Consider the following 27,497-nt stretch of genomic DNA (forward strand, 5'->3'; position numbering starts at 1 on the left):
GAGAAACTGCTCACAGCGCGCGCGAGGCTGAGTAAAGTGCTGACGTGGAGACGGAGGCTTCACATTCATCTGTGACAAGGAAAGTGCTTCTTGCTGCAATGGCTTGGTTTAAATTAGAAAGGAATGTGAGGAAGCCAAAAGGCAAGACAAAATGCTGAATGCTGCCCAATTTGCCTTAAAAATGCTGCTCCGAAGGGCGCACGGGGCTGTGCACGCCGGTGTGACCCTTCCAGCCATGCACTGATGGGGAGAGCTGTGCTTGTACCCGTATCGTGCCACAAACACCTGACAAATGAGGCTGTGTCTCCTGTAGGAACGAGGGAAAGGCAAGGCAAGAGGAGGCTGGGGTCAAAGAAGCAAATCCTTTATTGTGTAAAAACCAAGCAGACACGGGAAGGCAGCCTCCCTTCACAACGGGCACCACGTCGCTGTCCTTGGTGTCAGGGGGACGTGGGGAGATGTCCCAGCAGGCAGGGGCTGGGGAACCACAGCCATACCCAGCTTCACATACGAATGGAATTATAAAAGCTTCAGATACAGTCTCAGCTTCTGGAAACTAAAAATAGAAGAAAAACGTACATAGAGAGAGAGATCCTGCAACGTGCTCTTCAACACGCAGCTCGGTTTGACCAGCCCTCATGCTCCGCTCTGCTGTCACTGCGTTTCACACCCAGCCCCAAAAGCATCCTTTGGCTGCTTTGCTTAATTCTGAGCAGTGTACAGTGGGGTGAGACACCTCGGGGGGGCCGAGCGACTGCAGAAGAAGAAAAGTGCTTCATCCCCATGGCTGACCCTGAGCGCACCCGCAGTGACATGGAATAGACCAGGAGCACGCAGAAACCAGAATATAATTAAAACCAAGAGAGTCTAATCAGCTGTAAAACCATCTCATGTCTTTTGGGGAGCCACTTTCGGTCCCTGTTTAAATTACGTTTCCCATCTGATGCCCTTGCGTGGGGCGGTGTTTTGCCTGGTGGCAGCTCCTCACTCGGGTAAGGGGCCGGTGACTGCAGCTTATTGCGACAGAGGCTGTGCTAAGTGGGACATTGCATTATGCAAATTTTGCTTCCTGGAAAGAAATGTTTTATTAACACATGCTCCCTCCTTGTGTTGGCTTAGTCAATTTGGTCACAGCTTGACACCCAATAAGTTCATCTAAAGGCAATGGTTTTACAAAATGTTTTTCTAATCTATTTTAAACACTTAATTACAGTTGTGGTGCATTCATTAGGGACTTTGCTTTCAAACCTGGATTGCAGTAATAAATCCTAATTCTCCAAGTGTCAGTTGTAATCCAAAAATTGGATCCAAGTGGTTGTCAGAGACAATCGCTAACTACAAGACGCGAGCCTGACAAAGCCGAGCTGCCACCTCTGGAGGGGGTGACCTTCGGTGTCGAGGCAAGGCGAATTTCAAGCTCAGCAGACAAGCACAGCCACAGGGCTGAGCTCCCAGACAGCAGGATGTCTCCATGGGGTTGTGTGGCAGGGGTTAGGGGACAGCGGTTTTGGGAAGCCCGGGGGAGCACAGTGGGCACCCCGCGGTGTCAGGGCAGCGTGGGCTGGAGGGCAGCGGCTCGGGGGCGAACCTGCCATCGCTGCTCCATGCTCGGGGCAAGCAGGGGCTGGGTGCAGGCTCACAGATCGGCGCAGTTACCTCACTCTTTTCCAAGGTACTTCCTCATGATGCTGCTCACGTCATCCTCCTTCCCTTCTGCCTCCGCTCGGAGGCTCTCCACGCTGCTTTCGGCGGTGCCTTTGCTGCTGCAGCCCTCCCCGTCCGGCCTCCGCGGCCGGCGCTTGATGCTGTCGGCGCTCCTGGAGGAGCGGACGGAGCCCGAGGATGAGGAGGAGTCGGAGAGGGTGCCGGCGTCCCCCCCGGGGGCCAGGCCGGGCTGCACCGTGCTCCTGCTCCTGGAGGAAGCCGAGCCACCCGCGATGGCCTCGTCCTCGAAGCGGACGGTCAGGGGCCGGTGGCCGTCCCGTCTGTCCCTGCCGGGCTTGGCCAGGCTGCTCGTGGAGCGGGATTTCCGGATGGCCGGGAGGAAGTCGTCCAAGTCGGGGCCAGTTCTCCTCTCGAAGCTGAGGGTGGGCATCTTCCAGCCACTGGGGTCGCCCCCCTGACCCTCACCCAGCCCGGGGCTGGACCGCGCGCTCCGACAGCCCAGCGAGGCCCAGCCCGCGGCCTCCCCACCCTCCTCTGCTGACGGCTCCAGGCAGCTCCTCCACGGCCTCAGCCGGGGCGCCCCAAGCGCCTCCATCCCCGCGGCTGCCGAGCTCAGGCCGCGGCCGGAGCTGCCCAGGGAGAGCAGAAGGGAGTCGCAGGAGCCAAACTTGGAGGCTCTTTTCAGCACCGGGGAGCGTGCCGGCTCCCCTGTCTCCGCCGGCTCCCAGGCCATGCTCCGCAGGCTGCTGGAGCGCAGGAGGCTGCTGCCGGCTCCGCCGCTTGCCCCGGGCTGATCCGTGCTCAAGTCCCCCGGGGCCTCGGCCACCTCTGGCTGCAGCCGGCAGCGCCGCAGGGCAGCGGCGCCGGTGGTGCGGTAGATGGGGAGGGCAGAGGCGTCCTCCAGCTGCAGCGGCCCCTGCTCCTGCTCCACTCCCCTTCTCCTGCGCAGCTCCCCCACATAGTCAGAGAGCGCGGCCGAGGCGCTGGGCAGCGGGGAGCGCATGCTCCTCGGCACCGGCAGAGACGCTGGGCTGGGGGTCCTCCGCTCCAGGGCAGGTGAGAGCCCCCGCCGTGGCACCAGGGGGGACCTTGTTCCTGCTTTATCCACTGGCTGCTTTGGGCCTGCCAGCTCCTCTTCGTCTGCGGGAGTTTTTCCGTATTCCCGTCTTCTAGCACCGAGTAAAGGACTCGCAGCCGACCCCAGGTCCCCAGCATCGACGGACCTCGTGGTGCTCAGTGAAGAGCCCGGCCGGGTGGCTGCTGGCTCTGCCGTGTCTCTGCTCCCCCTAAACAACAGACAGCCACGTTAGTTTAAGCAGCGTGGTTTTTCACTAAGCGTAACGTCATTCAGCAAGGCCATGCGTGAGCGGCAAAAAGCTGATATTTGCACGGTAATCTCCGAATAAACTCTCATTGCAGCATCGAGAAGTTCAGCAGTGACCGAAGATTTTATCTTAAATAACTCTGAGCAAACCAAACCAGATGACTCCGTGGCACAAAGTGTACGGCATCATCGACTTCAACTCAGCCAAAGCAACACACACCTCCAAACATCCTTCCTTCTTGTCAGCTTATAGCAAAATACAGGACTTATTTTATTTCTGCCCAAACCAAAGATTATTCTCAAATTCTATGAAAACAACTCACAGAGCAACCTAAACGCCTCCGAACATTACCGCAGGTCGTGTTGCACCAGCGCTCCTCTGGGAAGGAAAAACCACCAGGAACTGCAGGAGCAGAACAAACACCCGGCCCCAGGCAGAGCACAGGCAGCACGAGCTGAGGGACGAGCTGCTTTCATACGGGGTCAGAGCAGGATTTGCTTTGCAAAGAGGGGCTCTGAGGAAGAGCCAGGTCGGGCAGGGGCCGGCAGAGCAGCACGGCAGCTCTCTGCCCAGCAGCACACATTTCCTCTCCAAGCAAACGCAGTTTGGGGGAAAATCTGCTCTTTGAAGGGCGGCTGTCAGAAGTGAGTCAAAGTGAGCCTGATGGCGCGGGGCTGGAAGCTCACCCTGCGAGCAGCGGCACTGCAAACGGCAGGAACCGCGGGGGTGCTGCGTGCGCTCAGCGACGACGAGCCATTCCCCCCATTCTGCCCCTGAAACACAGCCCTCACCCCTGCGGGCCCGCGGGGTCGAAAGCAAGAGCGTGGTGCTACCCTGGGAATGGCATCGGCTCGGCACATATGGCTCTGGCAGCTTGCACTGAGCGCAGACGTCAAGCAGCAGAAAGGGCAACACCACCACCCACCGCCACCGCCTCGTGACACGGCACGTCGCCCCATGCCGGGCACGGTGCTGGGACAGGAGCTGGGGAACACCCCCACAGGCACCACGGATGCTGAATTCCTTCTCAAGGGGCTGGATCCTGGTGCCTGCGGGCTGTGAAAGGGCTGCTCTGCACCAAGCCTGCCCCTGTCCTTGCAGACCTGATGCACAGAGATGGGGAGGGGGCTTCACTCACTGTGGCCTTGGTGTCACCAGTGACACCGAGCCCCAGGAGACACTTTGCACGGTCACCCCATCACCTACGCTGGCATGAAGGGCTGAAGAAATGGATTTTCTGCCTGTGCCACTGCAGGGAAAGGCAAAGGGCTGCTTTGCCAGGGCATGTCTGAAATAAAGCAGACGCTCTGCAGCGCTGCGCAGTGTGTAATTTTAGCTCAATGATAGCCAGTTACTATCTATAGGCTGCTCGCTCTCAGCCGCGTGCCGGTGAGACGAGGAGTGCGGGCGCCCACGAGCACCGCAGGTTGGCAGGGGCTGAGCCCGGTGCTGGGAGCCCCTCAGCACCGCCCGGCCCTCGCTCAGCCAGAAAGCACCCAGGGGGACCTGGACCTGGCTGCGGCGGAAAGGCTTCCTGGGTCCAAGTGTGTCTGGCACCGAAAAGGAGAGAAAAAAGAGAGGGAAGGACGGGGTGAAGCAGCAGAACCTAAATACAAACACACCTCCGGGAGGCGAGCAGGCTCCGATGTGCGGGAGCAGCAGTCAGGTTTTCCATCAGCAGGAGAAAAGCATCCTGCCCAGGGAAAGGCTCGCGTCGCCATGGGAACGGGGTGAGAGGGGATAATCCCAGCGACAACGCCGGACGAGCTGGGCCCGGGCTCTGCTGACCCATGAAATCACTTACACGCCGAGCCAAACTCCGCGGCTGCCAAGGGGAAGGGATTGCAGCCGCCGGAGGGGAACGGAGCCGCTGCGGGTCCCCCGCGCCTGCTGGGCCACGTGCCCACAGCTCGCCAGCGGCCCCACACTGCTCAGTTGTTCCACGTGGAGCGAGTTAACCACAGGTCTGATCTCCTGGAAGGAACGCAGCAACCTCCAGGACTCACCGCGCCGCTGCGCCCAACATCGCTGGAGCGGCCGGCTGATTAATGGCTCGAGACGTTTCGGTGATGCTGGTTTTTAGCATCCTAAATTGCATCCTACCTACATAACTGGTGTGATCCTTCCGAGAGAATACGTGTGGAAATTGCTCCAATCACTCCCCGTGTTTCCAAATAGTGCCGTAAACTGCCTGCCGCGTGGCCGGCTTTCATAAATTAAACAGTCAGCTTCGATATTTTCCTTTGTTTTTTAAGACCGAGATAAAAGTGAAGTGAGGAGGTGAGAAGCACTAATGGACTGTGAACACAGCCAGCTCGCACTCGGCAATCTATTGTCCTGCTCAGCGTGATGGGCAGTTCCTATTTTTACGGAGATCCTTAGAGCCCGGAGTGGAGCGAAGGCAGCGAGCAGGAGCCCTGCTCCCAGCCCCAGCACCACGGCGGGGCCAGCACCGCGCCAGGTCCCTGCGCAGGGGCTGCACCTGCCCCGCGCTCAGACCCCTGCCGCCAGCACAAGGGCTGAAGCCGAAGACCCCCCCCAGGCAGCGATGCAGCGTGCGAGGGGAAAGCGCTGCAGGATTTCTCAGCTTGTGGCGCTTTTCCTCTTTCTTTCCAGCCCCTACAACACTCGAGTCCTTCCAGCAGAAGCTGTTAGCGCTTCCCTCACAGGAAGTAGTGCTGCCAAAACCGGGGGGGTGGGCACCAAAAAGTCTATACTGGGGACCAGAATATCACATTATTCTTCTCTCTGGGAGAACGTGGATGAGGCTGGGGGGCTGTTTTGCAAGGGCTCCCCAGCTCTGTGCCCACTGGAGACCCCCAAGCCCTGGGCACCCAGCTCCTGGCTGCCACCCACCCCTCAATGCTTTGTCCCCAAGCTTCTGCCCGCAGCATCCGGCTGCAGCCTCCACTGCTGCGTGCCCTGGGGTCGCAGAGGCTCTGAAATTACACCTCATTTTCTATTAATTACTTTCTGCGAACGAGAGGCACAAATGCACGACAGCCCTGTCCTGCGGCAGCCCTCCTCCGTCCGCTCATCCCAAACCACGGGCTGATGATGTGCCACCAACAGCTCCTAGTGCTCGGGACAGCATCCCTGCGTCCCCCCCGTTCGTGGTGTTCCCCCCTCATTTTGGGGGCAGCGGGAAACACCGCGGGAGGCAGGACGGGCGAGCATGCTGCAAAGCACACACTGCTCGTCGCCCCAGTGCCGGGAAGATGGCTTTCCTAAGGCTCAGGGCCTAATGCAGAACTCTGAAGGCGTCTGTGAGCCAAAAGGAGCTCTGTAATATGCCATTCACACCAAAGCAAATGACATACAACAATAATTAGTGAAGATTACACAGCAATTAACATGATTACAATTATGGTAGTTGAAATAATTTATACAATAAAATCCACACATGCACTGCAACACATGACCAGGGATAAAAGTGGAGCTCGGATGCTTTTCCTGGTAGCTCATAAATAAAGCCAAGACAACTCCATTTCAGGGAGGGAGAAGAAATTGGCCTAATTTCTGACAGAAGAGGATTTTCTCATCACTCCGTCATCTACGGAACAGCTCCCAGTTTTAACATAACAATTTGCTTTGACACCACAGCATTTTCAGACAAGCGTGGCACATCCCAGCAGCCTCGGTACCTGGGGTCCAGGTTTCAGGGATGAGAACAGAAGGGGAAAGGACGCCTGGAGCCTGTGAGCAGAGCTGCCACCTCTCCCCGGGCAATACCAGCCCCACAACGCCCGGGCAGCCCCGCAGGGATAACGGCAGCACCAGGGCACAGCGGGGCTGTGGGTGCTGCAGGGTGCGAGCACCTAAAGGTGCCTGAAGGCCCTTCAATTCCCCTGCCTGCACCTCAGGACCGGCTGCCACGCAGCCACGGCCTGCCTGGCGAGAGGCAGGATTAATGTATTAAGTTCTGAGTTTGCTTCCTAATAAAAAATGGAAGGTTTATCCAGCTCTGCTGTGTGTCATATTTATTGAGGCTTAGCTCTGCTGTCCAACATTTTGTACAAGCATTTAAATAGCAGAGAATTAAAGAAAATGTTAATCAAATCTCTCGTTTCTGTACACTACGCTGACGATAATAGCCTTATATTCTTTCCTCTGGCTTTTGACAGCTGTTTGTTCAGGAAATATCCCATATGTACTACAGAGAAGCGAGTGCTAGGCAGATTCATTTTTCATTACTGGGTGCTTGTGTAAGACAAAGGAATCTTAATAAGGAAGAGCTCGTTTTGCTGATCTCGTTTTTATTACCTACCAGTCTCATCTTCTGTTTGTTTGCATTTCATACAGCCTCCTCTCTAATGTTTCCATCTTAGATTAGCGAAGCCAAACACAGCTACCACACTGGGATTTGCAATTTGCCTTTTCACTAACCCCAGGACAGAGCCAGATTGTCACATTATTTCCAGGTCTAGGTACAAATTTCCTTTCTCAATGGCCGTGGTCGGCCCAGTAAGTAATTTTTATTAATCCCCAAGCCTACAAACCTGCCCTTTCACTATAAATCCAGTGCAGTTCAGCTCAGAGACATGATATAAGCCGTAACCCCTGACTCACTGCCATGCACTTACAGTCACGGTTGGGTCACTCGGACCAACAGACCCCAAGTGGTGCTGAGGGATGGAGAGGAACCGCTGCTGGTGAGTGCTGGGGAGCAGCACGGCAGCACAGCTGCCTCGGGGCTCCCAGCCATCTCCTGCCCCGCTCCCAGCCCTGCTCCAAGTTCTGCCTTCTCCCAGCACTGGGCAGACTGCTCCAGCCTGTTCAAGGTATCTGCTGCCAGGGGACTTGCTCTTCAGAAAATTAATTCTGGCAATAGTTAGTTATTTTGCTGTACAAAGCCACAGCACGCAGCAAGGACAGACCTTTCCGGAATCAGAGCAGTGAGATTAATGCTAACGTCTGCAACGAGCGGCAGCCTGAGAGCTGCATCAGCCTGGATCCAGCCTTTTCTCCCCATGAAACCACACACTGATACGGAGTAGAAGGGCACCAGGCGGACACCAAGAGCCTTTGCGATGGCTCCTGCCGAGCCCCTGCCACCACGCACCCCTGCTGCGGCGCAGTGCGGGGCCGAGCCCCAGCGGTTTGGCCACGCGAGCGCTCGGGCCACTCTGCAGCTTGCTCACAGCCCGGCAGCATCGCCACCAAAAATTAACATATTTCATATTAAAACTGTATAAATGCATACTGTTTCCTCAGTAGCGAAAAGTGAGCATATGGCATACAAATCCTCAAATAGGCTGCATCGCCTCTTTAAATTACCTCTAGAGAATACATCAAGGGATATTTTACTGCTTGAAGCATGTTTTTGATGTAGTGGCTTTCATCTAGCGTTTCACGGATCCTGGCGTGGCAGCGACTACCTTCCTTGATTTGATGCTGCGACCTCAAGCCCCGCGGTTCCCCCGCTCCCTCCTGCCTGCCGCCGCGGTGCTCCTCGCTGCGCCGCGGGACCTGCCACACCAAACCGCGTTGGTTCCCCTCCCTCCTCTTGCAGCCACCTACACGCCGCACCAGGACACCCACAGAAGGAAGAACTGATGGCAGTGTCCACGTGCTGCCCGGCAGTGCCTCTGCCATCTCACGGCGGACACCCACGCTTGCCCCCAGCCCTTGGGGCTCCTTTGCTGCCCCCCAAGCACCTTCAGAATACTCGGACTTGAAAAATGATTGCAAACGTCGGTCATCGAGCCTTGCAAGCCCTAAGCCAACCAAAGCATTTCTTCAGCTGAAGTGGCCCAAACGCAGGCGTTCTGTGAGACGGCATACATTTTCCTCACAGAGCAAGTATTAAAGAACTAATAACATAAGGCTCTTGCTAAACTGTTTGGGCTGATCCACCAGCAGTGTTTGCAAATTGATTTTTTTTCCCCCTTAATATCCTTAAAGACATCTTAGCTGGAAGGGAAAATAACGGTGAAATCAACAGATGCCACCAGATGTGTTTGACTGCAAGGTTTACGGAGAGAGATCAGTGCCAGCAGCCCCCCGGCCCCGGGGCCAGGCTGTGCTCTGCATGCGGATGGAGCCACAGGGGACACTGGTGTCACCAATTGCCCAATACTTTGGTCACCGCACTGGGGCTGCAACACCCAGCCCTGCTCCCCAGCCACCACCAGCCGGGCTCTGCATGCCGCACACCCCAGGCTCCCTGCCCACGCGCACGGCACTGCAGGGTGCTGCGCACCCCGACACCAGCCCTCAAGCAGCACCAGCCCAGCGAGCACCCAGAGCCCCGAGAGCCCATGCCTCACTGCATGGCATTGGCTTTTTCTACCCTCCGCGCATTGCAAGCCGTTGGAGCTGACACCCAGCGCTAGTGGTATCCCCGGAGGAGAGCTGCGTGGGGCTCCCCCCAGGCTGCCGCCGCCCGCTGTGTCCGTGGCAGCCCCTTACCTCGGGCCCTGGGCGCTGCGGCTCCCGACAGACTGCGCCGAGAGGCTCCCGGCCACGCTGCCACCCGTCGGGGACGACCAGCCCGCGGCCAAGCCCAGCCAGGAGCGGATGCTTTCTGCAGGCTCCAGGCTCAGAACGGAGCCGACGCTGGAGCAGGCATCCCTGCGGGGAGAGAAGAGGAGAGAGGAGAGCCCTTGTTAGTGCCGGGAGGGAGCCTGGGGGTCCCTGACCCCGCTGGGTCCTGCGGTCCATCCGGAGGGGGAAGCGGTGACTCCCTGGGGCCAGAGCTCCCTCTGCCCGCCCGTGCAGCCCCGCTCCAGCTGCGGGCTGGATGGAGCCCTTTGGGGTCTCCGTTTCCCTCCCAGGCCGCAGAGCAGCCTAACGTGCCCCACTGCAGCCCAGCAGGCGCAAGCAGAGTGCTCGGGGGGAGCGCAGCAGTCAGGGGCATGCGGGGCACATGGAGCTGGCACAGAAGCCAGTCCGTCCGCACGGGGTAGGAGCGTGGGGCACGCGGTGGCACGTGGTGGCACATGATGGCACATGGTGGCATGCGGTGGCACACACGCAGCCTTCACCGACAGCCCTGCGCGGGCACCACGCCTGCGGCCAGCAGCTCCGAGGGCTCACTCACGTCTCCCTCCTGGAGCAGAGCGTGTCCCGCGCCGTCTGCACGCTGCAAACAAGGGACAACAGGGTCAGACACAGATCAAAATCTTTCCAGAGGATCCACATCAGAGCTTGGTGCCAACGCAGTGGAGCAGGGCTGTGCAGAGCTGGGGTACAGCCTCCTGTGCCGGCCAAGCAGGCTGCAAGGCTCAAAACCTGTCCTGCTCCCTGCACCGCACCTCTGGGCTGCTACAGGGACCCTGCAGACACCCCCAGCACCCCCGCAGGGCTGGGGGCTGCTGCAGCAGGCGTGGCAGCTGCATCAGGCTGGGGTGCCTGTGGTCAGGATGGGCAGGGAGCAGCGGGGTCACTGAGCCACCCCCCAGGACAGGGGACAAACATTGCTGTCCCCACCAGAGCCAGGGAGAGGGTCCCAGAGGCCCTGGGCTGGTGACACTGCAGGGACCCTGCCCGGGGCAGTGGGGATGGTGGCTGCAGGACGTGCCATCAGGACGTGCCATCAGGCATCGTGAGCGCTGCTGAAGGGTGAAGCAGAACCCACCGCGTTTCCCAAACGCGGCAGCTGAGGATGTCCCTGCCGGGAAGCGCTTCTCACCTCTCTGTAATGTGTCAATTGTATTGGAAATCTTTTTTTTGTTTGTTTGTGAAGGAGTGAATTTCTGAGCTCATGGTTTCTAGCTCACCCTTCCTTGGTTTAATCACTACACAAAGAAAAATCTCTTCTCACAGCATGATGACAAGCACATCCCTGCCATTTTTTAAAAATGTATTTATCTACTTTGTCTCCATTTATCATGATGCCCCTTTAGCAGTGTAGCAGAGGAGAAAATTGGAGGACTGTGGACACAACAGCTGAAAAATTCAATAGAATACTTTTCCCATTTTTTCCTAGTAAATTCTTCCACCTAATGTGCCCAGCCTCATTGATTCCTCCAGCCCCCCCAGCTCCTGTGGCTGAACAAAGCCCAGGTTTTCCAATCGATAAATGCAGTGCCAGGGCACCTGCTGCATGGGCACCGCAGCCTGGGGACACCCGCGGGCCCTGCCGAGCCCTGGAAGGGAAAGGCACGAAGCCCAGGCTGGTTTCTCCACCGCAGAAAGGGGCAGGGAGCACTTCTGCGCCTCCCCGACACGCCAGGCCCGTAGGGAACAGGGGGCTGCTCTGAACGGGGCCTTCTCCATCCTTTCTGCTTCTTTTAAGCTGGGCCACACAAGATGATTTCAGGGGTGACACCTTTTTCAGGAGACCCTTTACCAACGTGAAGTCACTTGTTCATAAACACGCCCTCAGCCAAAACGCTGCCTCTCCTGCAGGGCTGCAGCCGCCGGCACCCCAGCATCGCCCTTGCTGCATTGCAGCATCCCTCCCCGCCTGGCCCCGCAGCCTCACCTCTCGGCGTCGCTCTCGTCGCTGGCGCGCAGCTCCTCCAGGGCCAGCTGCAGGTCGGCGATGCGCCGGATGGCGGTGCCCAGGTCGGCCTGCAGCCCCTGCCGCGCCGCCGCCACCTCGGCCAGCTGCTGCTCCTGCGGGACCGCAGCGGGTCAGCGCCAGCCCCGACCGCCGGACCCACCGCCAGACCCCGCTGCACGCACCGCGGCTTGCCAAACCTCCAACGCGCGAGTGCCGTCTTGCACACGGGGACAGGCTAGCAAAGCTGAAGGGACACCCCCGAGGGACACCCCCACCACATCACTGACCATCATCCCCACCACCGGAGAAGGCTAAAGATGATGAGCAAACACTAACGAGCTCGGGGCAGGACGTAAGGAGCGCCCAACAATTAGTGTGCCGAAAGCTGAAGTTATCTCCACACGGGGGGTGCTTTGTTTTTGATGCACGGCAGCACCAGCGCAGCACCAAGTTCTGCAGCCAGCGACCATGAGTGCAGCGATGTCTTCCTGAACAACCAGGCCTGTGTGCGTGTGTGCTGCAGCTCAGCATTGAGTATAAAACCTGAACAAGAAATAAAGTCATCTTTGAAGACAGCGGTGGGCTTCAACCCACGTATCCCCTCCTGGCAAGCGGGGATGCTCGGCACTGGCAGTGAGCGGGGACCACGTCTGCGCAGTGGTTCGGGCGCACATCGTGGCAGCTGGGTTGTGCTCAGGTGGGGATTTCAGCACGTTGCTGTGTCGCTCCAAGTCCAAATGTAAGGCCAAATACATCAAATGGCCAAACGTGATATCAAACGGTAACACCTCCCCCTGCGTGGAGCATCCCAAAGGACCGGGACTGGGAGCACCGGGCTCCGGCACCCTCCTGGGACAGCTCGGGGTCAGAGACCGTGGGGGCACAGACCGCAGGGGGCTCCTGGGGCACCCCCTGCTCACACATACAAAGCTCCTTCTTAGAAACAAAGCCCTTTCCAGAAACGCTGCCGGTTTATAAGAAAGACGGAAGCTTCATTTATAATTTAAACTGCAGGAGGAGAAGCGGGGAAGCTGCCCAGCCCGGACAGCTCTGCAGGCCAGCAGCGCCTGCAGCCTCGCGGCGCACCAGGGATGCCCGACCCGGTGCTCGCCCGCCTCTGAGCCTGCGGGGGCTGAGCAGGCAGAGCATCCCCCCCTCTATCTGACCGCAAGGCTTTTCCAAGCGTGGCTACGAGGAAGTCTTCGTGCCGTTTTCTAAACCATCACACAGCAGAGAGAAAAAGAGAGAGAGCGCAAGCTGCAAATTCAACTTGATTGAAGCTGCCAGCTGTAAAATTGCCATCTCGGTGGTGACAAGGTGAGAGATGATTTGCAGCGCAGGCTGCGACAGGCCACGGTGCAGGAGCCAGCAGACTGTCAGAGTAAATAATGAAAGCCCTGGTATCACCGAGCGCCCAGGCCCGAGGGGAAGAGCATTGCAGTTCATAAAAACATGCAAAGAAGGATCCCAGTTATGGTTGTACTGCATCACAGTTGCTTCTGGAAAGGCACCAATTCTGGCAAAAACCTGAACGCTGCCAAGCAGCTTTCTGAAATTCGGTGCTTCCAAGCCTTGTGCTTCCCTCCCTGCCCGTGCAATGCAGAGGCGTGGAAAGCCGAGTTCAGCCACGGAGCTGCTCCGAGGCAGCGGGGTTGCCCCTGCCCAGCAGGGACACTGCCCATGCTGGGTACTCAGGCGGGGGCACGTGGGGAAAGGCTGGCCCCTGAGCAGAGCCAGCCCCACACAGAGCAAAACCCAAATTTTGGCTAGCGATGTGCCTGTATTCAGCTATTTGCAACTGCAAGAGCCGGCAGTAAAACAACTGCTGGATAAAAAGCCCAAGTCTTCAGACATGCTGATAAGAGCCTCTACTGAACTAATTCCTCAGCTCCACGATACGGCTCCAATTAAATACAGTTCACTGCCTGCATTTAATTCCTCTCCTCCATTCTGCTGCTGTTAACCTGACGGTGGCTGGCGCGGAGGCAGCCCCGCACACGCCGTGCGCCCGCCCGGCCCCCAGCCCCGCTCCTCGGCTGGTGAGGGGCAAAACCCCGCGGCCCTGCAGCTCCTGCCCATGGCCCCACCGGGGGTTCCTGCTCCTAAACGAGAGCGGGCAGTGCTCGAGCACAATGGTGTTGATAAAACACTCCTTCCAGTGGCAGCACTATTGCCATCGCCATCACCACGGGTACGCGGGCTGACCACACACAAAGGGAAGCGCCGTTCATAGTCGGGGAATAATTTGGGACTGCTCCGCACGTGCTTTCTGCTGAGGGACTTGTACGGATCTGCAGCGAGACTACGTGGAGAAGAGAAACCGCTGGATCTCTGTGCCCTGCCTTTCAGCGCGGACTTGGCGCCTCGCAGAGAAGATGCTGGGGCTGGCAGGAGGCCACCAAAGGGACGAGGCAGAGTGGGGGGGGCTGTGACCCCCAGGACCACATCCACAGCTGCCAGCCCCCGGTGGGCGCCCGGCCCTGTGGCACCCACGGCACTCGCTGGTGCTCGCCTACCCGCTGTAACACGCTGTCAGCCGGCGTGGGCTGCAGGAAAAGGGCCTTTTTACCCTTCTTAAAATCAAGCACAAAGTAGCTGTACCCTACAATTGTCTCAAGGAAAGGAATAATTATGTCAATATAGTTAAATTTCAAATGCGAAAAATTATCCTCATTATACAAACCGACAATAAACGCTCCAGCATCAGGCCACAGTTATCCCAGCGAGCTATTAGACACCTTTGACATATGTTGTTTCAATCTAAATGTAAATTCAAGAAGCATTTCACTTTTAATACAGTGACTGGTCTGAATGCTAACACCTGCGCTCAGGAAGAGCCTCTGAGCATTGCTGCCTTTTTGTCTCCTCTCAGCAGAAAAGGGAAAAGGGAAAAAAAATAAAATAAAAAAAGGGAATACATTTACTGACAAAAATCCCAGCCTGCCTGCTCGTGAGCCTCTGACGAACCCCTGGCACTGCCCAGGAGAGAAAGCGCAGGTGAACTGAGCAAAAACTGTGAGGCCAGGCGCTGCGGAGAGAGCTGGGAGCTGAAAGGCGGCGTGTGGCCGATCCCGCCCGGTGTTCATCGTTCATGGCCCATTATCCCAGCTCGGAGCTGGTGATGGCTGCGCATCCTGGGCGGGAGCAGCGCTGATGAACGCAAACAGGGCTGGGAGAGGAGGGGGAGCCACGGGGAGGGTCTGCACCCGGCCGGGCTGAAGGCTGGAGCAGCCTGCTGCCGCGCTGCTTCCCGGCTGGGCAGCAAGGCAGCGATTTCCCGACTCTTTACGAGATTTCTCCTGTGCCTACTGACTCTCTGGCAGCCACAGGGATCTAACCCACGTTGCACTGATGCGGAGGGGGGATTTCATCCCACCCACACGCACACAACTCCCCCACCGGGTGCTCTCACCACCCCACAGCAAACCTGGGCCCGTCAGGGCTGCCACCCGGGAGCTGAGCACCCTGACACTGCGTGAGCTGAGGCTCTGACCACGAGCCTGGGAAGGGCACAGCAGCTTCCCCAACAGCTCCCAGGGCACAGCAGCCTCCTGCGCGGCCGAACCCCGCTCCCCGTTCCCAGCAGGCAGCCCCGAGCCCTTCCACCAAACCGATCTGTCGGAGGCGGCAGGAACCAGCCCACCTGGCTCAGACACACCTGCTTAGTCTGTATTTTGCAATCAGTAAACAAAACGTATTTTCTGCCTGTCTTTGCAGGTATTTCCGTGCTAGATTTTCCCATGCACCATGTATCGGCAGATAAAACGCCCCAGTGCACAGCACCAAGTGCTGGGCGGCACTGGGCAGCTGGCAGGTCAGAAGCAGCCACCTTAGAAAGCTGAGGTTAATTTTCCCTGATCAGGAGCATGAATTCAAGGCTCTCTCAGGACAATGGGGACGAGAAGCGGCTGCACCTCAGAAGAATCGTGCCCAGCACACCAGCGGGATGCCACCTGAGAGCACGGGGACTGGGCACAGCTCCGGGGCTGCTCCCCACCCGCCCCTCCTCACACCCCGGGCTTTGCTTTCACTGCATCCCTGCAGAAGGGTTTCCCAAACCTCCTTTCTCAAGGATTTCTTTTCCATCTAATTTTGTCTCAGAGGCATTTGAAGATAAGTTAAAAAGAGATGAGCAACAACAGCAGTGAAATATTTATGGGGCCGTGAAGGATGCCGAGCCAGGCACCACCGAGCAGCAGGCGCCGCGTCCTCGCCGCCTGTATTTGTGTTTGTGCTTCTGCTGTCACAACACAACCTTTGCGAGCTCCCATCCACCTGAAGTGTAATCTAATTAGCCCAATTTGGATGGCTGCTATCTGAATAATTTAGCATACACCTGCAGTATTCATCAATCATTATTATTTTTAATTAGGTAATTAACTTTCAGGTTTTCGGAAAGTTTGATGCGACAAGATTTCCGCGGCTGTGGTCTCAAGCGGGACGGGGCGCGCGGCTCTTCCTGCACCCAGCCACCAGCAGCACCTGTAAGTGCTGTTAGCAGCCACAAGTGACGATGATTTCCCGGACAATTTACTTCTTTAATAGCAAAACAGAAATCGCACGCCTGCTGCACGACACAGCTAATTAGCGCGCACGGCAGCGCTCTCACTCCTCCATCACCCAACCTCACCTCGAGGGGCCGGCTCCCTTTGATAATCTCCTCGTCGCACTTAGCCAAAGTGATCAGCACTTAAAGAAAAGAGCAGCGCTGCGAGACCCACAGGGTCCGGGGGGCTGCCGGGGGCCCCGCTGAGAGCTGTGGGTTTGTCTGGGGCAGGGGGGAGGCAGCGTTCTCAGCTGCTATCACAAACAGCTCCTATTTCCCCTCTCAGCTTCACTGGAAATACCAAAAAAAAAATCTAAAGGTTGCAAATAAAAAAATCATAAATATCAGGCTCTACTACGCTACCCCACGCTGGATTGCGTGGCGATAGCAGGGCTGCAATTACAAAGGATATCTCCCTTCAAAGGAACCATAAAAAGATTATTTACACTGGGACTCTCACCTTCAAAAAAACGAACCAAAACCCCATGCGAAGAATATTTTAACACCTGTACTTTGATTTTCAGTACAAGTAGTTAATTATTATGCTGATGAATTTCACAGCTTCATTAAAGACACCTGACTTTAAGAGGAGGATGGGGGCAGCCCCCCCAGCTCCGGTGCTGTCTCCGGAGCACTGAAGCCGCCAGGCACCATGCCCAGCACCCAGCACCGGGCACCCAGCACCACCCTGCCCAAATCCCGGCCGCAGCGAGGGCAGCTGGTGCCTGTGCCAGCCCCTGCCCCGTCCTTCCCTACACCGCACAAGGCAGCTCACCAGGAGGCTCGTACCAGGAAAAGCACAAATGCGTGTGCATTCTTGATGAGCAGAGAGAGCAGGGTTTGTTTTTACACTCCCAAGGACTTGGAAATCCATCCCCTGCTCCTTGCCATGACTCAGGCTCTGCCACAGCCCAAGGGTCCGGCAGCTGGGTGCAGCCGTGCGCGCTCCGGGTGTCAGCACAGCAGCTGAGAGACGAGGAGCTGTTGCAGGCTCAGATCCAGGCTGTGTAGGACGAGGAGGTACAGCTCCACCGGAGAAATTCAGGACATGCAACTGAAGCAAAGACGGAGACAACCGGGGCCAAGTACTACCCCCTCCATTAGAAAACATGCATCCCTCCCTGCGATGGCACAGGGCTTGGAAAGTGTTCAAAACCCATTCTTCCTACAAAATTCATAAGGCAGAGCCATCTGCCTGGCAGCCAGCTCTCCAGCTCCCATCCCTGTGCTGTGTTTTCCCTGCTGTCTGTGAATGCCGGGAGCACGAGGCAGCTTCTGCCTCCCAACTGCCCAAAGTGGGTCAAAAACAAGGGAGGAATGGGAGCAGCTGTCCTGAACCCAGCCGGAGGCGTGGGCTTGGTGAGACAGCAACAGTCCTTGCGGTAATAGGATTTAACATGCCTCCACCTCTGATAAATACGAGCTATTGGAATAAAAAGCTTATGTACAGGCATCAGTTCTTGGGACCTGGGAAGCAAGACCAGCTCCTAATCCCATCTGAGTAACAAACGCATCCCGCCGGGTGTTTCTTAAGCCCTAGTAGTGCCTGGCAAGTGCACAACCTCACAACTGGTTATTTAAATAAAAAAATCGTTAGGTGCAGACCACGACTTAAGTAATGTTAAGTGAATAATTCATGCAGTATCTATAATAGATGGGGGATTTAGCAGGAGCAGAGCTGTAAGTGGCTCTCTACGAACTACTGATGCTCCCTGCCCGGCGCGGCTGCAATCACAGCTCTCCGCAACGCTTTACGGGAACGCTGGTAGGAGCACGGTCGGAGCAATGCCTCCGCTGCTGGGAGTGTTGCGGGGCCACCAGAGCAGCCAGGGCTGGCCCGAGGCATCCCCAGGACCTCCTCTCCTGCAGGACTTGCTCAGCTCCCTCCTCCCGCAGCTAGTGCCGGTAACCCCAGTTGCCTGCCTGGCTGGATTCAGTCAGCCCCCCCTTTGCCCCTGAGTGTGTCTGTGTGGGCTTCTGCGCCATGCTCCTGGGAGGTCCCACAGATTCCCTGCAAACTTCAGCTGGGAGGGCAGAAGCATAGGATGACCAAGCATCTTGCTGCACCCGTCATCTACATCCCCACGCAAAACATTCCGAAAGCTTCTAAAGACATATGCACAAATACAAAAGCTCAGTGACAAGCATCCCCCCGTATCCTAACGGACAGCACATCTGTGTTTCAAAACACCGTGTGTCTACCAGAGCTGCGATGAACACGCAGCGATCGGCGCAGCTGAAGCCCCATCTCTCGCTCGGCACGAGGAGAGGCAGCAGCAGCAGCAACCCCAGCCCCAGGGCTGGGCACGGGGCAGCAAAGCCCAGCCCGCAGCACAGGCAGCAGCGAGCAAAGCCTCTTGTTTTAAAATCTGCAGGTCTGGAGAGCGTGGCTGGCCGCAAAAGCCAGCAGCAGGGCTCCCTCAGTGCCCGCGGAGGAGGGGGGCTCCAGCAGGTCGGGCTCAGGCTGGCAGAGCAGGGACAAAGGCAGTTTGCAGCGTGCACAGCGGCCGTGGAGTGATTCGCACTGAAGCAGCGCTCCCTTCAGAAAGGCTCGCAGCCTCAGGGTGAAATAAATGGCGAGCTCTCCTTGATTGTTAAATAAAAGATTATTGATAAAATAACTGCTCCTAATGCGGCTGTCTCGCTAGCAGAAATGCAATATCTTTCAATTACTGCTTGGAAGCAAGACTTTCCTTCTGTTTACTGAAAAATACCAACATGAAAAGAGCTGCCGGGTGAGGACCGCACAGTGAAGGTGAAGCTATTTTTGCCGCACTCCCGCTCTGCTTGGGGCTTTGCGCAGGCAGAGCAGGCTCGCTGTTTGTCCGCGCTGGCTCGCCGTGCAGAGCAGCACAGCAGGGCTGGGCACGCCGAGGGGCACTGCCCCGTGCCAGGCGCTCCCCCCGCTGCAGCTCTCGCCCAGAAAAGCAGCAGGAGCTGCAGGAAGGCGAGCTGGCAGCGAGCGGCGAGCTGGGGACGTGGTGTGGATTTCCAGCACGCCAAGGCTTTGCCAAGAAGGGTGTCGGGGGTAACCTGGACGCCTGCTCGACATTTGCTAGAGCTGAGCAGGCGAAGCAGTTTCCCTCTTGGAACAGAACAGAGAGCGGAGGGACTGCCCAGCCCTGCCTGCCCAGCTGGGGAGAAATGGAAAGCGAGGAGCCACAGTAACAGCTTCGGTTCGATGCTTCGGGGCTGCGGGGGATGAGAAGCAATCCTCTGCTCCTGCAGTGAGCACCGGAGCTCCCCAGCTCCACTCGCCACAGCCCAGACCTGGCTTGCTCTGCATCCCTCGGAGGGCTGGGACCATCACTTCCACAGCGCCCTGACCTCCCAGGGGAGCAGGGACGGGAGGACACCACTCGCTCTCCAGCAGCACACGGAGATGTGCATGGCCCGGGTTTCCCTGAGCCCCCATCCCAGAGCAGCCAAGCTGGGCAAGCCCTGGGCTGGGCGCTGCAGGAGGGCAGGGGGCTGAGGAGGGCCTGCAAAGCGAAGGCTGCCTGAAACTGTGCGTTTTTGGCAGGACAAAGGGCCCATGGGTTAGCACCCCCTTACCAGTTCCACGCGCCGGCGGCTGGACTCCAGCTCCCTCTGCACCAGCTCATTCATGTCCGCCTTCATCTCCTCCATCCTCCTCTGGTAGTACTTGGTGCTCTCCTTCTCCCGGGCCTCCGACTCGGCCGCCTTCTCCAGCTCCTCGCCCATCTTTATGATGCTGTCCCGCAAGCGCAGCACCAGCACCTGGGGAGGCAGCATGGGGTAGAGCCAGGGAGATGCAGGTGAGGAGTCAGAAAGCTCTCCGAGAGCACACGGCGACGTGGGGAGCGCTCCCTGCCTGACCCTGATGCCAGTCTGGGGCACCGGAGCCATTTCCTTCACCCCGAGTTTTTTTTGGGCAGCGCAACCCGGGGAGGAAGTGACAGCAAAACCACCTCCTGGGGTGCCAGCAGCCACGCTGACTTGTGGGCACAGCGAGGTATTTGGATGGAGCCTGATGCCCTGGGGTCCGGCTGGTGCTCAGGGCAGGGGGTGGCTGTCAGGAGGGTGCTGGGATGGCGTCCGGAGGCAGGGGCCGTATTCTCCTCCGGGTGTTTATAGCAGTGGACCAGTGTTGCTTTTTAATAAACACCACAACAGGTATGAATAATGACAGCAGCATGAAACCTGTGGCCTCTGCAAGCACAGAGCACGGAGCTAAGACCCCACCTGTGAGCGCCGCCCTGTCCCCTCGCCCCTACCCGGGTGCAGAGCGGGCGGTGTCACCGCGTCCACCTCTGGTGCTAAGCCGTGTCCCCGGGGCCCCGCACCCGGCCGTACCTCGAAGCGCTTCATCTGCACGGCCTGGCAGTCCAGGCGGCTCTCCAGGTCGCGGATGTGGGCCTCCTGCCGGCTGATGACCGCGCGCTCGGCCGGGCGCTGCTCCAAGCGCGCTGCGCTCGCCTGCGCCGCCCGCAGCTGGGGGGACACGCGTCAAAAGTGCCCCTGCCAGCAGCGTGCCCGTCCCCTCCCCTCGCCGTTACCTGCACCGAGACCTCTGCGGCCACCCCAGCTCCCCTCTGAATACACAATGAACGCACGGGGCCTGGCGTGCGCTGCCAGGCACGTCGGGAAAATATTGCCTGAAGCTCCCTGAAGGATTCCCTAGTGCTCGCACTGTGCTATAAATGCATGACACTAGCATGTACTTTTGAAAGAAAAATGTTCCAGCAGGATGGCGCTCGTCTGGGTTTCTTTTGCTTTTCTCTTCTCAGCAAATTCTTTGAGGACAGCAGGCATAAAAATTCACAATTTATGTGCAAAGCTGCCTGCACTGAGTTTTTTCTTCAGCCGTTACACCGAGATCTCCTAGGCAAGCTGCTCTCCTTTTAGCAGCCCTGGAACACGCTTGGTTCAGATTTTATATTTGACCTAGAACCAGGGGAATTTGTCATCTGTTATCTGGCCTATCTTTACAGCACAATACTCTCCGCCTCGGAGTGAGCGAGTGCTATCTCCGATTCCTGGGCAGCTTAGCCACGCTCCAGTAAAGCACTTAACTTAATGGGATTACTCATGTGTTTAAAATTAATGCATGCACTCCAGGACAGCGGGGCAGCCGCAGCGGTGAGGCAGAGCGGCACCCAACCACGCAGCCCCCCGTCAGAAGCCCGCTTCTCCCCCAGCCCCACGGAGGAACTGAAGCTCTCCGCACGGGAAAACCTTCTTCACCCCCAGGCAGTGGCTGGCAGAGCCCTGCAGCCCCAGCACACGTGGTGTGCCCCAACCCCAGGGGTGCAGCGGTGCAGCAGGCAGGCAGCGGCTCCTGCACCTTGCAGCTCCCGAGGGCACGCACAGGGCATTAGCAAGAGAAGAGGACCCGGCCTGTTTCACAGAGGAGAAATTGCTTTGTGACACCTCGGTGGAGGCTTGGTCTGACTACGGACATGGAGACGGCATCCCCCTGCCTGGTGCCGTGCGGCTCGCTGGGCGCAGGGATCTCGCTGCTGAGCTCAGCGCAGGACAGCTGGGGAGGAATTACCTTCTCCTGGAGGCTCTGCTTTTCCTTCTTTGCGTCCTCCACCTGCGTCTGTAGCTCTTGGATCTGAGCGATGTCTGTTGCAGACTGGGGAAACAGAGAGCCTGGTGGTGGAAGCAGCCCGCAGGCACCCGAGGTGTGTGGCTTTGCAGGTGCACGCGTGCCAGCTCCCCGGCAGGGGCTGCCTCTTCCTGCACAGCACTGACTGAACGCAACTTCCCTCATTTTCAGAGCAAATACTGCAGGTCAGGCCAGAACCCTCTTGTCAAGCTCATTTCTGCCCTCGGGGTGCTTCCAGACCCCGTTTCCCAGCTCCGTAACGGCACTGCAGGGTACCAGGCTGTGTACCGTCAGTCTTGCCAGCCTGACCCAACAGCTGCCCTGCCAGGAGCCTTGGGGTCCCTCAGCTCCACTTACAATCCTTTGGGAGAGCCTGCCCTAGTCTGAGCATTATGCAGGGAGCCCCAGGGCTGCCTGTCAGCACTTTTTAGGCTCTGCATGAGAAAACGGTGAAGAAAGAATAGAAAAGGAGCCAGAGAGCGATGCTCCAGGATTTCCTGGCTATTGAAACCAGAGCCAAGCCACCTCTTGAAGAGAGTCAAAACGGGGGTGAGAGGAGATAGGGCTGTGAGCCATCCCTTCCTCTCACCCCAGCATCTGGTTCCTGAAGCCCCCACCCTAAGCACCCACAGGGACCGGCAGTTGCTTTGAGCCATGCTGCAGGATTTTCCCTGCCAGGCAGGTGGATGCTGCAGGCTTTTCCCTGCTGGGCAGGGGGATGCCACAAAGCCCCCCCGACCCCAGCTCCTACCTGTGCGATCAGGGCCTTGTGCTTCGCCATGAGCTCGTTCAGATCTTCCTGGTCCTCGTCGACGCGCCGCAGGAGGTCGGCCCTCTCGTGCTGCAGCTGGGACAGCTGCTCGTCCGCCTGCGGGAGCGGAGCGGGGCCTCGTGTCGTGGTGGGGACCCACCTCACGGCACGCCCCGCCGGGGGTCCGCGGCACCCCCTGCCCAGCTCTCACAGCCCGGTGGAGCTGCAGGGGGAGGCGAAGGGATGCTGCGCGCTTTTAGCCCTTTTATTCACCCATTAAGGGGCCCGGGGGCTCTTCACCAAAGCGACGGGGGTGATTTGGGGATTATTGCTATCAAACATCCCGCGGGGGTGGGATTGTGCCGCTGCCCTGCCCCACGCACCAGGGTCTTGTTCCTGCTGAGGGTCTCCAGCTCCGCGTGCAGGTTCTCCAGCTGCAGGGCTGTCGCCTGCTGGGACCTCTGGGCCTCCGCACACCTCGCTTCGCTCTCTTCCAGCTGTGGCAAACAGAGGGAGGCGATGATTGCACGAGCGCACGGTGCCTGCGGAAACCCCGCCTGTTTGCACTGCACCCCCAGAGCGTGTCCCCTGCTTGCACACGCCAAAACTCAGCCCTTTAAAATCTGCACTGCCGTTCAGACCGTCTGGTTCTGCTTCACAGTGAAAACTTTCCCCAGGCAGCAGCCGCAGTGCTGCGAGATGAGAGCTCCCCGCGTGCCCGACCGCCCGGCCGCACGCAGGCGCCCTTCCTGCCGGCTGCTGGAGCACACACCGCACACCCCCTCCGCCTTGGCGGGGTAGAGCTGGGATCATTAATTTGCAAAATTATGTGAATTACATGTAATTCCTGATTAGAGCAATTCACGATTTGGAGTTTTCAAATGGGCTTTTCACATAGCACAAATTGCATTTGCAAATACACATGAAATATCACATTTATAAATGCTAATTTGCTCTCGGTTTTTATAGCTCAGCCGTTAAAACTACAATGATCTTAAGTGGGCTGGAAACATCTGGAAGATGCAGCATCATCCCCCAAACACACCGCTGAGATGGAGGAACTTACGTGGGTTGTACCTGAACATGCAGTTCCTTCCCTTGCTCACGCAGGTTTCCTTTGTTTATCAGGAAGGAAACTAAAACCCTCCACCTGCTGCTCGTTTCCCCTGCCTGTTCCCCGTTTGTCCAGGGAATGCAGGGCTCAAGTGCAGGTGAGGAATCTGCCACAGTTCGGGCATTTAAAGCCATTTTCTCAGGAAATGTTTCACCTGCCTTTTGCTATTCCCTCCCTTAAAAATAAAATAAAATAAAATAAAATGTGGGGGATTATGAAGTTCTGGAGCAATCCTCAGTTCACTTCCCTCAACAGTCTGGGGTGAGACACACTTGGAGAAGTTAAGCAGGTAATTTGCTTCCTCAGAGCTCAATCCGCAGAGGAAATTGAGGTCACTTTTCCCTTCAAGCCACTGAATTTCCTCGTCTAACAGCACCAGGGAGGGCTCCAGACCACTACAAGGCAGCGACAGGACCGCTCTGCCCCTCCTCACGCAGCACCCTGCCCGCAGCCCCAACCTCCTGGGGGGGGAACCGGGCAGAGCCTCGCTCGTCCTCCCTGCACCAAGGCGACACGGGCGGGCAGCGACCACCCCGCCACCCCGGGGTGCACAGACCGTCCTCAACGCGACGCTCTGGCACGGGGGCTTTGAGCAGCTGCAATCCTGCAGAGTGGCTGCTGGAAATTGCCCCTGTGTCTGGACTCAGCCCACTTGGTTGGGTTGCCCAGGCAGGCCATTCACAGAGCCGCTCTTGCAGGGACACGCGGTGTGCTCCCCGCTCGCCCCCCAGATGAAGAACGGCTTTGTATTTTGCATGAAGGGAGGCAGGGACTGAAATTACCGAAGCGACAGCTTCTAGGAGATGTTAACAGTCAGAGATTTCCAGGGAACGATAGCTTGTGCCACAAAAGGAGCCCCGAGGACAACGACAGCGCCTGCCCCGAGCTCCCCTCCTGCAGGACTTTCATTCGCTCATTCACATCGTGCACACACGTGTCCTGCAGCGCTCTGCCCTCGAGCTCGCCACGGGAAGACCAGAAACCACCAGCAGCATGGCACTAAGTGCTTCAGCAAACAGAAACACCTGAGGTTGTGCCCTGTGTCACCACGTGGCGAGCACAGGGAAATCCTGCGGCGTGGGACAGCAGGCGCATCGCAGCCCCCCGGCACACCGAGCCCCCCGTGCCGCCGGGCGCTCAGCTCACACGGCAGCTCTGTGTCCGGGGCTTTCCCACATTTTTCCAGCTTTTCCCTGGACCTGGTCATTCCCCTGCCCTGATTCTACAAATGCGCCAGACAGTTTAATCAGAGGGATTCATCTCTGGACCTCCCATTAAATTCCAGCTTCTCTTTCACTTCATGCAATGGAATTTTCCCACTTGGGAAGAATAAACTGAAACTCGCCCCAAAATGCATAATGTATGAATGGACGAACAACATTAGTTTGTTGTGCTACACCATCTGTTAAATACCTGCGTAAAATGGATGCTTCAGACTTATTAAGAAACAATGCTCGACTTTCAGACCATATGGATTTTGATTAACGGAAATGTAGCATTTTAGCGACATTTTCATTCTTGCAGAGCTTTGTGGGCTGGTGGTAGGATGTATCGGATTCTGAGAACCTCATCATGAATGCCATTAGGAAGCATTTAAATGTAAGGGACGGCATAATCATGAGGCGCTTTTAATGCACGCAGAGCCTCGGCGTTGGCAGCACGGCAGACATGAGATGCTCCCAATACTGAGGCTCTCCTCCGCGCTCCTCAAACACGCGAGGCAGCGGGGCAGGTGCCGCCAGGAGGTGACAGCACACGGCCTGCGAGATGCTGCAGCAGCAGACAGGAGCCAGGTCCCGCAGCTGGTGAAGCCCACGCGGGGGCCAGCAATGCCCACGGAGCTGGAGCTGGCAGCAGAAGGGTGCCCTCGGCACCAGCCAGCCCTGGCGCTGGGTGCTGCTGGGTCAGAGGGTGACAAATCGCCCAGCTGAGGGCACAAGGGAGTGAGTTCAAACAAGGGACATGCCCTGGTCGTAGCCACCCCCTGCCCCAGCCGCCCCAGCCAGCAGCACAGGCGTGGGCAAGGCAGCAGCCACGGCGCCCAGCTCACCTTCCACGTCTCCCCGGCGCAGGTGGGAACAGCTGCTGCTCACAGCTGTTATTTATGCAGAACTATTATCTCAATTATATTTGTGTGTTGTTGGAATCGCTCATGCCTCCCGATTAGTTTGTTTCCAGGGGTAATGCACAATGGAGATTAATTGCTGTGCGGTTTCGGAGGACTGGCGTCAGTAGCTCAGCCCTGGAGCTCTGCACGTGCCAGCCCAGGGCCGGCGAGCACCGCCTGCCCCTCCATCCCCGAGGGCACAAGGACTTCTGTGCCACCTCCTCCCGGGCTGCACCACAGCCGTCTGTCTGTCCGTCCTGCGCAGGGCACAGCAGTGCCCACCCTGCTCGCCCCAGCTCCAGCACCAGCATGGGACCCGCGGTGTCTGCGCTTAAAGCCTGGCACAGAAGCCGCGGTCCCTGCTCTGGCAGCTTGTGCCTCCTTACAGCCATTTCTATGGCAACATGTCACACAAACAGGGCCTCCGGATCGCGGTATGAGAAGACAGAAAGCATGCTGAACAGAAGGTAATTAACAGGGCTGCCTAAGAAAAAGAAAAAAATACTTAACCGCTGTTGGCTTAATTACAGAGCAGTGCGCCCTGCGAGCCGACCCTGGTGGCACAAGGGGCACTCCTCGTGCTAGCACAGAGCGTGCACAGCACCACAGGTCGCTGCTCGCCTGCGCTGCTGTGGCCCCGAGACCCGCGGGTCTCTCTTGCAGCTTCACCTGGGTCGAGGTACAAAAGTGACGTCCCTGGAGGGGCCGGGGCTGCCGTGAGCACCAGCTCTGCGCTGCTCGCCGTGGAGGCGAGGGACAGCGTGGGGCAGCCCTGACTGAGGGCTGGGGCCACTTTGCTGCCTCTCCGCACCTTTTCCATAGTGGATCTGGTGAAAGCCAGCAGGAGGGGTCATGCTCACGCTGCACAGCCCCCAGCCAACGGCACCTGCAGGCTCAGCTTGGCATTCGGATGGCATCGCCACGCGGTACGCAGGCTTCGGTCAAACACCGCCTGCGGCACCACGGGGACGTGCCCAGGGAACAGTGATGATCGCGTGCCCCGGTGCCTCTGGAAGCCTCCCTGGTGCCTACCTGCCTGTGCAGCCGCTCCAGCTCGGCAGCGCTGGCGGCACCGGGCTCCGTGGGGGCGGCCAGCAGCAGCTGCGCGTCGGCCAGCAGCGCGCGCGTCCGGCGCAGGTCCCGCCGCAGCCGCTTCTCCACGTCGAGGTCGCGGTGGCCGATCTGGAGGGAGAGGAGCAGCCTGAGGGCGCGCCCTGGGGTGCCAGGGCTTCAGTCCCCAGCCAGAGCCACCCTCAGGCCCACCCCACGTAATAAAACTTCCAAAAGCACCAACTCGGGAACCGGGAGGGATTTGGGTAATCCATTTTGCAAGAAGATATTAAATATCTACGTGTAAACGGGGCAGTTTTCTGTCTTTATCAAATAACACTTAAACACAAGGAAGAAAATAAATTATGCAAACACCAAAACTGTCAGGTTGCAGGAAAACACCTCATTTTTTCTACCAGAAAGCTGTTCCTCTGAAGACGTTTGCTTGCCCCAGCCTCCAAGAGCTGCATGTCCCTACAGCGCCCCATCTCACCAGTCCACAGAGCACCAGCGCCCTGTCCCCGCAGCCACCGAGCGCTGTCACCAGGACTCTTCATGTGGCCAGGCTACGGTGGCAGCAGCCCGAGCTGTGCATCAGGGTTGCACCACGACCGCTCCTCCCACCCCATGGCCCCAGCAGCCGCAGATTTGGAGAGGGAAGACCCCGGAGTGTGCTGAGAGCCGCTGCAGGGAAAGGCGAAAGTCCTTGCACGAGGGAAACAAAGAGAAAAAAAAAAAACTGCGACTACAGGGAAAATGGTAGGTGGGAGAAACAATGACGAAGGCATGAGGAAGTCAGCCCACAGGGGAAGGGGAAAAAAAAACACAAAATGCTGGTGAGGAAGGCTTCATCAGGAATTATTTACACATCGCTAATGCAAAGCATCTGGAGCCTCCGTCAGCCGCGGAGGTGCG

General features: G+C 57.9%; 1 protein-coding gene across 1 annotated transcript in view; it reads right to left on the bottom strand.

Moving 5' to 3' along the window:
* Positions 1-346: 346 nt before the first annotated feature.
* The window catches only part of MYO18B (myosin XVIIIB), a 62,523-nt gene continuing 35,372 nt past the window's right edge, over positions 347-27,497 (bottom strand). The window contains 11 exon segments of the mRNA XM_080559239.1: positions 347-556; positions 1,657-2,951; positions 9,402-9,563; positions 10,033-10,074; positions 11,419-11,552; positions 19,541-19,726; positions 20,303-20,440; positions 21,504-21,587; positions 22,312-22,428; positions 22,695-22,808; positions 26,565-26,714. Of these exon segments, the coding sequence (XP_080415365.1) occupies positions 1,658-2,951; positions 9,402-9,563; positions 10,033-10,074; positions 11,419-11,552; positions 19,541-19,726; positions 20,303-20,440; positions 21,504-21,587; positions 22,312-22,428; positions 22,695-22,808; positions 26,565-26,714 (2,421 nt within the window). The 3' untranslated portion in view covers positions 347-556; position 1,657.

The sequence above is a fragment of the Anser brachyrhynchus genome, assembly GCF_964034855.1.
Source record: "Anser brachyrhynchus genome assembly, chromosome: 17".
Classification (NCBI taxonomy): domain Eukaryota; kingdom Metazoa; phylum Chordata; class Aves; order Anseriformes; family Anatidae; genus Anser; species Anser brachyrhynchus.